We start from the raw sequence: 13801 nt of genomic DNA, 5'->3' as shown, positions 1-13801 counted from the left end.
TGGGCTTACTTACAGTCACTCTAAACAGTGTGTGTTAAACTAAATCCCCATATGGAAGCTTCATCATGTGATTAGGTGAAATTTTCCACCTCTCATCCAGGATTTGTATCTTGTGGCCTCCATATTAGCTCTGTTGCCACAAATAAGTTAGATATCTGATGGACATGAGATACTTATCTTGTTTGCACGCTATAATAAACCCTACGGCCATGAAAAAAAAATGTTTCTAACTATGTCACCAGGGAGGCTCCGTACAAAACAAAAGAGAAGGAGAAGCTGAAGAAAATTTCAAAATAGGCAAACCAAATTCGATAAGAGGCTATGCACTGTGAAATGCTTATTTTAATCGAAGTTATAATCCCGAACAATTATGAAATTAAATTAATAGACTAGGTCTCAGAAGATCTAGGGAAATACCAGTGGAAGTAAGACTAGTGAGCAGTCAGTCTAGTTGTATTTAAGAGGCTGTATTATAAAAAGAGGAAATTATTTTGCGGATTTGTTTTCTGGGTTGTTCTGGAGGAAATAAATAGTTTAAAATATGTAATGGATGTAAATAATCATAATATGTTTCTCAATGCAAATTCTTATATAGAAGATGTATAAAATGTAAATTTAATAAAGCTACTGGAATTTATGAAATTTCAGTGTCACATGTCACCATGGTTGTTTACCAAATCATACTAAATGTCTACATTTTCTTATTATAGCACAATGGCACAGGAACATAATTAAGCCAATTACTAACTCTTCAAAAATTAGCCCATGTTTCCATTTAGCTACAGGGGTATAAGTCTTATCAGCTGAGTGTATAAATTGTACTCCTCACTCTTAAGTTGCTGACCATCTTGATAGACATGTTAACTATTAGATGAGCAAAATTAATTTAGGATAGCCAGAGCATTCTGTTGATATTATATATGTTGTCACTTAAAGATTTATTGATCCCATCTCAAGTATATTTTATCCAGTGTCTGACTATGCGGTTTCAGTGAAAATACAACTTATAACACTCAACAATATAGAACTATTCTAACTTTTATGGTCCATAAATTTACTTGAGTTTTGGCTATTAGTGGAGATATGGGATGGGAATCTCCAAACATCAGACACGTATGTGAAATGCTTTGGAATAGTCTTGTGAGTACATCCTATGTCTGATCAGAGACTCTTAATAAAATATTTAACTGGAACACTGCATGGCAAGCCCTGGGCCCCGAGTTGAAATCCTTGTTCTATATACAAGGGGTGTACTTTTAAATCCATGACTATGGATGTTTAGTGTTATGCACTGTGTGCATGACCCCAAATTAACAATTACAGTAACAGCAACAGAAACCATTCTCTTGTCTTTTGGGAGGTCAGGGATTATGGTTTGCTATACAAGCTGATTCTTGATTTTGTTCCATGCCATCTAAGTAGAACAGTAATGATCACAGCGCGGCCGCAAGCCTCATGCAGTTTCAAAGATTAAATTGGAAGCTTGCATGGCAGTATATAATTATATATAATTATTATTTGTCCTTAACCTACCTTCCCTAACTCACTGCGGTGTTAACAGTTTTGGCCCTCTGGAAAACCATCATGGTAGACATGCTGTTGGATGGGGAAAATAGTGGGGTCTTGTAGTATAATCGAGGTGACACAAAAAAATGTAATGATTTTTAAAATACAGGATGTGCCGTATATTGCACTATAATCATACAAACTCTCCATCTATTTGGGTTTCTATTATTTTCCTAAATTGGATACTTAGTTTAAGGGGGGGAAACTTGCACCATTCTAACAATACTGCTCACTTGTGCTTTAAAGTTCAGCTATTGCAGGGTTTCATTCTGACTAAGATGTAGTGGCCAAACAATAAAATGGATCAATATCCAATCAAAATGCAAAAAAACTGCACAAGTTAAGATTTTGGATGTTTTGTGTTCATGGTAAAAGTGATTCTCTGTCTGTCCTGCCAGTGAAGACCACTGGAGAAGAAGGTTGGATTCTGAAAACTTGCTACTTATCATCACTGCTGGCATGTCCATATAGAACTCTGAACTGAATGAATCAGTTTACGTATTATGAACGTGAGGTTTTTTTAATCATCATCGTATAGGCCATCGTGTGAAATACCAGGAGCGAGAGAAAATGTGTATGTGTGTGTGTCCTGCACATAGACACGCACACACACACACACACACACACTCGCTCAGAGCGACACACACAGCTAAATAAGAGGAGCATTCATGTGAAGCAGCCGGTAAGAGACTTTGTTGAAGAACTGTTGAAATAAACAGTGAAAACAGTGAAAACACAGAGTTTCACTCTGGTCCCTGCGGCTCAATGATCAGAAGGTTGGTTTGTATCGTGCTGGAGTTTCCTGTGTCCTCCTCCACTCTCCTGCTGACCTGCTCTCACTTTAACTCCTAAACACCATCACTTACCACAAGTTTTTAGGACCTGATCAGTACATGCGTTTGATTCGCTCCAAAGATTATGAGGCTGCATTTAAACATAATGAAAAATTCGTCAACATTTTACTGCTCAGTACAACATGAGATGTGACCCGCACAGTCAGGACTCAGTGTTAAAGTCAGCGGAGGATCCGGATTCATGATCCGACACCATCGATATATAACTAAATACACGATCGTAACTTTGTCATCTTAATCATCCCAATAAAAAACGGAACAAAGTGGTGTATAGGACAGATTGCACTGATATTATTTGGTTTGAGGATCCGGACATGGTTCCGCAAAATGCGTCATGCACACTTTAATACTGTTGGCACTTTGAGCACACTAGCGTTGCACTAAATTGCACTAGTGATCTAGTGCACTCGCACTTTATGTGTATCGCATATTAGCATTGGTGTGTTGTTGCTGGTATGGTACATTGCAAAAAGAGGGGCGGTCTGAGTATTCTTCGCTTAGACCGGCAGAAGTGCACACGCCGGTCCTGCTTATCATATCTTCACCTCTTGTACCAAGACTCCGCTGCTTCATTCTCATTGGATGATCTGAGAAGGCGGCCCAGGTTCACCATAGCAACATAGTGTGCTGGTTTGAGTCGAACTGCTTGCAAGTAGTGAGCTTCTGCTAGCGCTCCTTCTCCTGTTGTAGAGAAATAAGAAGGATGAAAAAGCAAATGGATGAATGTAAAAGGATACAGTGAAAACAGATGGAAGGAAAGACGGAGAAAAAACAATTTATGTGATCATGTTTTCCCAAATGTAATGGCTCCTACTGATCATGAGACCTGTGTGGCCTCTGGTATCGACAGAATTAGTTGAGGTGAAGTGATAAGAAGTTTTCAGACATGACCCCAGGGTAAAACCCAGAGAATTGGCTATGGAGTTTACCCAGAGTTTGGATTTTTTTTTTTTTTCCAAAAACTACAAAATCAAAGAGAAAACAAATATCCCCAGATGAAAAAGCAGAGCCATACAAGTAGAAGACAACGACGAAGATGTCAGGAGGGTTTGTGGCGATAAGAGCTGGTGGCTGTGTGTTGTCAAGAAAATCATGTGATCTCCGCAGCGGAATAAATACGTTACTTTCTTCTCTGCCTGCTGCACCACCTTTCACCTGAATGACGAACACGCCTGTGCAGAGAACCTCCCGCTGCATTGTGCATGTGTGAAAAGCAATCTCTGGGTATACTCTGGGTCATGTCTGAAAACGACTTTAGTGTATCATATTGATAAGTTCAAGCTTAATTTAGTTAATGTATTTTGACCATCCTGCCTATTTTTGTCCACTATGCCTGTATTGACCAACCATTTCAGAGGCCAGAAAGTCTCTAGGTTCCACTCACCTGTATCTACCAGAAACACACCATAATTATTATGCAGGTCAGAATTGTCTGGACAGTTCTCTATGCCTTTCAGATACACTTCATTGGCTTCAGGAAAGCGTTTCTGTGGGAGAATGCAGATTAAATGATTTCAGGTTAAATTAAAACAGGCATGACCTAGACCATTGTTTCAAGAAGCTGTAAAGTGTACAAATTAACTTAACACATTAACTATGTGCCATTACTGTATTACAGCTACTTGCACACGAATCAACTATCTACAGCTAATTAGTTCAGTAATTAGTGATGAGTCATAATACTCCTTTGAGCAAATAAGCCAAATATGGCTATGAGAATGTTGTGAATGTCGGAGGAAGTGCACTTTCTGTATGTTTCACCTGTTCAGCATAAAGTGATGCCAGACTGGAGTAAGCATCAGCAAAATGGGCACCGAAGTTTATGGAGTCCATCAGCAGAACCTCAGCCTCTTTTGTCTTCCCCTGGGACCTGGAACACAGCATCAGTGGTATCACCCTGAATCTAAAGATGGCGCCTCCCTAGTGGCTGCCTGTTGCAGAAGCTCTAGCTCACTTTGAGCATTTTCTCTCTATAACTTCGTCCTTTTTCCTTCTTTCTATACCGAGATGTACGGCTTCATACTGTATAGTGTGCAGGACTAGTTTTATATAAGGAAATATAGTAGTCATAGCAGAAACTTCAGAAAAGTTGTTGTTATATTATAAGTTAACTTGAAGAACTTCAGGTGCTGGGCAATAGTCTCTCTCTCTGTGTCTCTCTCCCTCCCACCTAAATGAAGCAAATAGGTAAAGAAACAAATGGTGATGTATAATGACATCATCATAAAAGTTATATTTGTGGCCACTTTAAAATATAATTTAGTATTATTATTAATATATCAATATAATATATTGTATACATATATAAATATAAATATACATATACAAATACAAATATAGCAGGGCGTTTTGCATGGTGACACACTGGTTGTCCCGAGGCAGACAACACTAGTAGTGTGCGTGAGAGACTGATGGTACATGTAAGAGAGTATGTTAGTACTTGTGACATAAATTCATCAGAAAAACATTAAAACTCAGGTAAGATAATTGTCTCTGTTTATTCTGCTGTGAACCACAATGTTTATCTGTTTATGACACAAATGTATTTACATCACTTCCCGAACCTGTTTCAAAGTAAAAGCCCTCCAGCGTTTCAATTTCTGAATCCACTCATTTGTTCTAACGGGGCTTTGATTGTTATCGACAGACCGAAAGATGCGCATCTTCATACCGTAGAGTCCTGACATTTAGTTTCGTACATGAACCAACTTGTTCTTGAAGGAAATGCAGGAGATAAACCAGCAGCTCAGACGCCAGTGCGTGTGAAAAACAGACAACCGACACACAGCTGATCTGCGGCGCGACTACAGCCAGTGAGTCCAGATAGTTGGGGGATCGACAGTGAAGACTGGGAGATCGACCGGTAGATCGCGATCGACGGGTTGGCGACCACTGCTCTATGCTGTTGGCAGCCGATCGTGGATCACGCAGATGGATCCCGATAGTTTCAGTGGATCATGACGATTGATTGTGGATTATGGAGGCATCTGATCGACCGATACAATATACCTATTACAAGCAGCATTACACGTGGCATCTTGCGCTCGTTTGTCCATCCTGGGAGAGGGATCCCTCACATGTGGCTCTTCCTGAGGTTTCTACGTTTTTCCCCTTTTAATAGTTTTTATTCTTTTTATTTTTTTTTCTTACTCTTGTTGAGGGTTAAGGGCAAAGGATGTCGTACCTTGTTAAGTTAAATTGAAAATTAGATAGAGTTACTGAAATAACTTATTATCTTGCTTTGTTAAAAACACCCCTTAGGTCATGGACCAGAGCAAGATAAAATAGACATTAGGTTAATGAAAAAGTCTCTGTGTCCCGATTGGTTTTTGGTCAAAACAAATGAAGGTGATTGAATGATTAAAGATATTTTTGTGGTCATACATTGGGCAGGGTTGAAGAAAAAGGTAGTTCTTTCTTAAGAATTTGCTGGAGGAAAATTGAGACTGTTCCTTATTGCCAGTTTTGGGGAGTTCTTTAAAAACCTAACGAAATAGTACTTCCACTACAAAACAATAAAATGTTGGAACAGTTACAATGTAACCAGCAGTGTTAGGCCTCTTCAGCTTTTGTCATATTTCACAAAATGATGATCAGATTTTGGATACTGTCACCATGTGTTCTCAAAAAGCATTTTGATGTGTTTGTGAGAATGTGTGTCTTACTTGAGGAGGTTGCCCAGGTTAAAGAGAGCGCGGTTATGTTGAGGGTTGGTGTCCAGTGCTTTCCTATAGAAGTGCTCGGCCTCCTCTGAGCAGTGTGTCAGAGTGCCAAGATTGTTCATGGCACTGGCATGACGAGGATATAACCTAAGAGGAGATTACAGAAGTGAGAACAGAGGAAAAATGGGAGAGGAGAGTCAAACAAAAATATTTCACTTTCTTTTTCACTGGAAAAAAAGATCCACAGTTAAAAAAACAGTATGTGCATTGTCACAGTTATAGGGATTATCTGCGGAGCAGATAAATCAGCAGAGTGTTAGGAATGTCATTTACTGCTACTCTCCCTCAATGCTACAAAACACCTCTGTGTAATTGCAATACACTTTTATAGTCAGTGTCCTTATTGGTGACACAAGCTTGAAGAGCTGCCCATGGCAGGGGGGAGTTGGGTGCCATGGCAATATTTCTACTGCAACATTGTTCCACATATTATGGGATTGGCTCCCAACAGAGAAGACAGAGTAGCAGCTGTGGAAACACCTTAGAGAAATAAGCAAGGTTTAGTTAATCGTGTATTTGGCAAAGAATTGAAATAGACATTCCCACCAGCATTGTATCAGTACATGACATAATACCAATAAAGAAAGAAAAATATGTATAATTTCAGCACAATAATGTTGTTTAGTAGTGTGACATAATATCAAGTGAAATCTAACCCAACTCACCTCTGTTACTGCAGAGAACAAAACCATGAAAGATAACATTTTGGAATTAGAAGCACGCAGTATGAGCTACAACTTGGTTTTAACTGGCATTTCCGAAAAAACTCCAGAGGACCCACAAAAATCTATCAAGGAATTCATGACCATGCAACTCAAACTACCTGCAGAAACCCTCAACAACTTCACCTTTCACAACAACAACCAATTCGAACACTATAAACAACCAACACTATAAACAAAAAAAAAGAACTAACTATGGACTCAACAACCAATATCCATGTGACATTTTACGGCAAAGCAAACAACTTCTACCAATCCAGAAAAGAAATGAATTTTGTAAGGGAAAAAAACTGTCCTTTCTGTAGACAAATTATACATGGAAGGACAGTTATACTGTGATAAGGACATAACCGCAGGACTTTTCTAGACCACACACCCTCAGTCACAGCTACATAAACTCCAATGTAAACACATCTAACTTCTCTCTCCCTTCTCTTCCCATTGATTAGACAGCCCATCACATTCAGGTCTCACTGACCCCCCCCCCCATTGCCCTGTTATGCACCACCACATTTGCATTCTGCTGGTCTTTTTGGTATGTTTGTATATTTGATATGTTTGTTTTCTTTCATCGTTGTGCTTTGTGCATTTCCTCATTTGTGCCTTTCAATCTACACTGCTCAAAAAGATTAATGGAACACAACCTGTATCTTAGATCCCATTCCTACAAAATTACTTAAAGAAATTCTGCCCCTAATTGATAGTATGTTACTGAACACAATCAATCTGTCATTATCATCAGGATATGTACCACAGTCCTTTAAACTAGCTGTAATCAAACCCCTTCTCAAAAAACCCACCCTGGACCTGGAGGTTTTATCCAACTACAGACCGATATCTAACCTCCCCTTCCTGTCTAAAATTCTTGAAAAGGTTGTATCCAATCAGCTGTGTGAGTTTCTCCAGGAAAGTAATGTATATGAAGACTTTCAGTCAGGGTTTAGAGCCAATCACAGCACGGAGACAGCCTTGGCAAAAGTCACTAATGACCTTCTAATAGCTTCAGATCAGGGATTTGTGTCTGTCTTCCTCCTGATAGATCTTAGTGCAGCATTCAACACTATTGACCATCAAATTTTATAACAGAGACTAGAAAAGTTAATTGGCATTAAAGGAACCGCCCTAATCTGGTTTAAATCCTATTTTTCAGATCGATTCCAATTTGTGCAAATAATGATGAGTCATCTGTGCACACCAAAGTTAACCTAGGTTTTCCACAGGGCTCTGTGCTTGGCCCAATTTCATTCTCATTACATATGCTTCCACTAGGAAATATTATCAGGACACACACTCGACATTTCCCTTGCTTCCAGTAAAACAGTCAGGAACTTGGGAGTGATCTTCGATCCCGATTTGTCTTTTAATTCTCACTTCGTTGATTATGATGGTGGATCGCGAATCAGAGAACGTGATTGTAATGGCGGATCCTGTATAGTGGATTCTGTATCTTGCTGGCTGATCGTGATAATAATGGCGGATCCTGTATCGTGTTGACATCTGATAGTGGTAGAGGATCCTGATAGCGGCAGTGGATCATGATTGTGGACTATGGCGGCATCCGATCGTGATGGTGGATCCTGATCGTGGTGGCTGCTGACCATGGACTATGATTACAACAAGACTGCTTGATATACAATATTGATACTCAGATACTCCATCATTTCATTTACCTTCCATTATGCTACAAAGTGTTTCTTCTAATCAATGCTGCAAATAGAATTGCACTTCTGTCCATCCTGGGAGAGGGATCCCTCACATGTGGTTCTCTCTGAGGTTTGTACGTTCTTTTTACCCTGTTAAAAACCCTGTTTTTTTGGTAGTTTTTCCTTACTCTTATTGAGGGTTCAGGGCAGAGGAGGTCACACCTTGTTAAAACCCTATGAGACAAATTGTGATTTGTGAATATGGGCTATACAAATAAAATTTGATTGATTGAAAACTTAAATTACACAGAGGATCTCAATGAACAAAATATTCACGTTGAAAATCTTTACTGATATACATTGTGTAATTCATTGAGAACAAATAACGTAAGAAGGGTCAATGGAAACCAAAATCATTAACCCCTTGAAGCTGGATATAAAATCACACCAAAATCAGAGTGAAAATTTGAAATCACAGGCTGATCATCTCATAAGGTTGTTCAGTAGTGTGCATGGCCACCACGTGCCTGTATGTAATATCTACATTGGCTGGGCATGCTCTTGATGAGTCAGCAGATGGTGTCCTTGGGGATCTCCTCCCAGACCTGGATCACGGCATCATAAAGCTGCTGAATAGTCTGTGGTGCTACTTGGCGGCGACGGATACACAATACATAATGTCCAAGAAGTTCTCAATTGGATTCAGGCCTGGAGAACGTGAACGTAAGTTAATGGCATCATTGCCTTTTCATCCAGGAACTGCTTACACACTCTGGCCACATAAGGCATTGTCCTGCACCAGGAGGAACCCAGGGCCCACTGCACCAGCGTAAGGTTTGACAATCGCTCTGGGGATTTCACCCTGTTACCTAACAGCAGTCAGGGTACCGTTGGCTATGACATGGAGGTCTGTGCAACCCTCCAAGGATATGCCTCCCCAAACTATCACTGACCCACCACCAAACCAATGATGCTGGATGATGTTAGAGGCAGCATCACGTTTGCCACAGCATTTCCAGACTCTTTCACGTCTATCACAAGTGCTCAGTGAGAACCTGCTCTCATCTGTGAAGAGAATGGGGCACCAGTAGCGAACCTGCCAGTTCTAGTGTTCTCTGGCCAATGCCAATCAAGCTGCAGGGTACTGGGCTGTGAGCACAGGTCCCACAAGAGGACTTTGAGCCCTCATACCACCCTCGTGGAGTCTGTTTCTGACAGTTTGGTCAAAAACAAGCACACCAGTTGCCTGCTGGAGGCAATTTTGTAGGGCTCTGGGAGTGCTCCTCCTGTTCCCCAAAAAGGAGCAGATACTGGTCTTGTTGCTGTGTTGATGCCCTTCTAGGACCTTGTCCAGCTCTCCTCGTGTAACGGCCGGTCTCCTGATATCTCCACCCTACTCTTGAGACTGTGCTGTGTGACACAGCAAACCTTCTTGCGACCCAATGTATTGATGTGCCATCCAGTAGGAGCTTGAGTACCTCTGCAACCCAATTGGGCTGCAGGTACCACCTCATGCTACCAGCAGTGACAAGGACACAAGTAGAACACAAAACTAGAGAAGAATCAGTCAACAAGGATAAGGAGAGAGTAATTGGCTGCAAAGCCATTCCCCTTTTGGGGGTCGTCATGCTTCTGCCTCTCCATTGCAGCTGTTGTCACTTTCATTTGCACCAAAGCAGTTGAAATTGATTGACAATAACTTGTGCTTCATAAAGGGGTTGATCGATATCCCTAATATTTAACTGACTTGGTGACAATTAAGTGTTTTTTTAGCAGTGTTTAAATGTGTACCTCTACGTTTGTATGTCTTTGTTCCATCCACCCCCCATCAACACACTGCACAACCAATAATACACACAATAATAACAACAGCTTGCATAAGAGGATGGCTTCCCCCAGCTCCTGCGGTCTCTCCTTGCCACTACCAGCCAGACTCCCAGACAGAATTGTTCTTTGTAAAGTGTCTTAAGATCTGTTGTTTATGTACCAGCCCGGTTTGGTAGGTGCGGTAGCATTTTTGTTTAACCCATGGTTTCACCTGTTTTTGGATTAGGAGTTAGGTTAGTGACATGTCTTTTTGTTTCTTTAATTTGAGTGGGTAAGTTTAGGTTGTTCGCCTTAAGGTTGTTTTTGTTTGTTGTTTTGGGGGCTCATCCATTTCCTTTTTTTGTTTGCATTTTCGTTTCATTCGGTAAGTTGTGGCAGATAATGTGTTCTTCTGGTTGCCAGTTTTTTTGTTCATATTAATAGGATGGAGTTTCAATTGGATGATTTTGCCATTTTACGGAGCTCCACTTTGTGCTCCGTATTAAGGAGGTGGAGCTAAGGAACAAAGAGTTGGAGCGGCAGGCAATGCACCTGCAGGTGCGAGCTCTGGAGTTGGAGCGGGAACCCCGGCTTGCGTCTGCCACTCCCATTCGGGTAACATCAACTACCCTCTTCCATCAGGATAGCTTTGATGTCAGCAGACATGTGGCACTTGATTCTCCATTTAGAGAAACAGAGGTTGATTCCTACTTTTGTGCATTTGAGCGTATTGCATCTGCATTACGCTGGCCTAAGGATGTTTGGCAAATATTGTTGCAATGCAAATTAGTCTGTAAAGCGCAGGAAGTCTGTAATAGTCTTACTCTAGACCAGAGCCTAGATTATGAGGTGGTAAAATCTACTGTTCTTCGTGCATATGAGTTAGTTCCTGAGGCTTATCGCCAGAAAATTTGGAACTGTAGAAAAACTAACCAAACTTATGGTGAGTTTGCACATTAAAAAGAGCACATTATTTGATAAATGGTGTCAGGCTACTGAAACTAAGGATTTTGTTACATTGCTACTTGAGGAGTTTAAGAAATGCTTGCCTGAAAATATTGTGGTGTACTTAAATTAACAATAGGTGTTGACCTTATCGCGAGAAGCAGTGTTGGCCGATGAATTTGTCTTGACACATAAGAATGTGTTTTCCACATCTGTGTCCCGTAATGGGGCAGTTCTATGTGAAAAACAAAAATGCTACCCACCCGTACCAAACCGGGCTGGTAAATGAACAACAGATCTTACGACACTTTACAAGGAACAATTCTGGCTGGCAGTCTGGCTGGCAGTGGCAAGAGGAGCTGGGGAAGCCGTCCTCTTATCCTGCAAGTTTGGAGGCTGGAACCAATCAGCTCCCTGGAAACAAACCTACACACTCGCAGGCAATCATCCACTCAGTCAGTCATTCTACCCAGACACACCTGAAACACATCACACACAAGCATCACAGCAGAGAGCGAGATGGAGAGAGATCCACACCACAGGCACAGTAGATAACAGCACATACAGCGATGTATAGAACCTTTCACACGACCTCAGGGTCGTAACAGTCCTTAACATCTGCTGGTGGCTGCTAACACCTGCTAACATGTACTGGTAATTGGTGACTTCATTTGTGCAAAAGACCTTCAAACTTACGAGGGATATTCACCATCTTATCCTACATTCTAAAACTAAAACTGGACCTTCCTGTTTGCCACATTAGAGAGGTTTGACTTTGGGGTATTATTCAATAATTGGATCAAAATTAAATTGAACTAAATTGAACTAAACTGAACTAAATGATCAATGACATTGGTGGACCTGGTATGAGATAATCTCCACATACCTGGAAAAGGAATCGACAACCAGCAGGTAAGTTTTGCATCCCAGGACAAACAGGTCCTGCCCCAACCTTTGCCATGGTCTGTTAGGGCGTTCAGATTGCATGAGTGGTTCTTTGGGATTTTGTTGTTCTTGTTTGGATATTCTGCAGTTGAACACCTTGTTGTTCACTTGCTGACTGAGGCCAGCCCACTACACAGACTGAGAAGCACAACCATTGCACTTCACTACCCCTTGGTGACCCTCATGTAGCCTGGCTAGCACATCATGCTGCATCGCTCATGGTATTACAAGCCGTGTGCCTTTCAGCAGATGGTTGTCTTTCACCTCTGGTGCAGCTTCCTCTGGCCAGTAGCTTTTCAGCATAGTAAAATCAATATAGCCCATATTCACAAATCACAATTTGTCTCGTAGGGCTTTAACAATGTGCGACATCCTCTGCCCTTAACCCTCAACAGGAGTAAGGAAAAACTACCAAAAAACCCTATTAATAGGGGGAAAAAACGTATAAACCTCAGATAGAACCATATGTGATGGAACCCTCCCACGACAGAAGTGCAAAAGATGCCACGTGTTATGGAGAATATCAGCAAAATAGGAGTATTTACAATATTGTTTAGAAAAAACAATTTGTAACACAATGAAAAGTAAATAAATTGAGGAGTTATTGTCAGTAATGGTAGAGTACGTGATGTGTGCATATTGTATATCAAGAAGTCTTGTTGAAAATAATAGTCCACGATCAGCTGCCACCACGATCATGATCCACTGACCCTATCGGGATCCACCATCGTGATCCACCATCAGCTGCCACCTCGATCATGGTACACCACCACTATCCACAATCAACTGCCAACACGATACAGGATCCATCAATACGATCACGATCAGCAAACACAATCCACCAATACGATCATGATCTCTGATTCGTTTTCCACCATCATGATCCACAATGCATAATTTCATTTGAGGTATTCACTCTTAAATGATACATTTCTGTTAGGCTTATTTCATATAACTTGTGTTCCATCTTCATTTTGTCTGACCCAGTTACATCTTTATTGATGCTTACACTTCCACAGACATCCCACAAGTGTTACCTTTATATAGATACCAAGATTATTTATATTGAGCATGTACAGTAGTTGCAGAATTATACTGTTGTCACTCTTACTCTTGTCAATAAGAGTTTTGGAACTTCAAAGACAGTTAATCGTTTCATGCTTCTATGTTTTTTTATCAAAGTAGTTGTCTATTCATGCCATTTAAAGACTTGCATTTTTCCCATAGAATATGACCATAAACACCACCAAAAGTGTATTTTCATGCTGTATGGATTTTAAGTTTTTTTTTTTTTATGATTTTATGTTGTAAGTGAGTGAAGACATTGCTCTGCTAACATGCTGCTCATGCTACCTCTTCTGTGTAAACACAGTGTTAGAAACCCATACAGTCTCAGTTTGGAATGATATTACACCTGAGGGCAGTGGTGTAGTGGTGAATGGCCTCCTCGTGTCGGCCACTGTCTTTCAGGAAGTTGGCATAGTTGTAGTGGGCTTTGGCATTGTGAGGCAGAGTCTGGATACCAGACCTGAAATAAGGAGGAAGAGAAGGAAGAAAAGAAGAGGAGGCATGATGTTGATCTGAAGAAAGACAAAAAT

General features: G+C 40.7%; 1 protein-coding gene across 5 annotated transcripts in view; it reads right to left on the bottom strand.

The window, feature by feature from the left end:
- Positions 1–13801, bottom strand: part of tmtc1 (transmembrane O-mannosyltransferase targeting cadherins 1) — an 88366-nt gene that overhangs the window by 29080 nt on the left and 45485 nt on the right. For 3 of the 5 annotated variants that reach the window (XM_035147273.1, XM_047338547.1, XM_047338546.1), the window contains exons 9-13: positions 13618–13731; positions 6086–6229; positions 4182–4290; positions 3805–3907; positions 2966–3101 (exon numbers count right to left, since the gene is read on the bottom strand). In XM_035147273.1, the coding sequence (XP_035003164.1) occupies positions 2966–3101; positions 3805–3907; positions 4182–4290; positions 6086–6229; positions 13618–13731 (606 nt within the window). Of the gene's footprint in view, positions 1–2965; positions 3102–3804; positions 3908–4181; positions 4291–6085; positions 6230–13617; positions 13738–13801 lie in introns of all 5 variants that reach the window. The other 2 variants (XM_047338548.1, XM_035147274.1) reach the window with 2 other exon arrangements.

Source organism: Hippoglossus stenolepis, chromosome 22, assembly GCF_022539355.2.
Source record: "Hippoglossus stenolepis isolate QCI-W04-F060 chromosome 22, HSTE1.2, whole genome shotgun sequence".
Classification (NCBI taxonomy): domain Eukaryota; kingdom Metazoa; phylum Chordata; class Actinopteri; order Pleuronectiformes; family Pleuronectidae; genus Hippoglossus; species Hippoglossus stenolepis.
The sequence above is the reverse complement of the archived record's forward strand: the minus strand, read 5'-3'. Positions and strand labels throughout refer to the sequence as shown.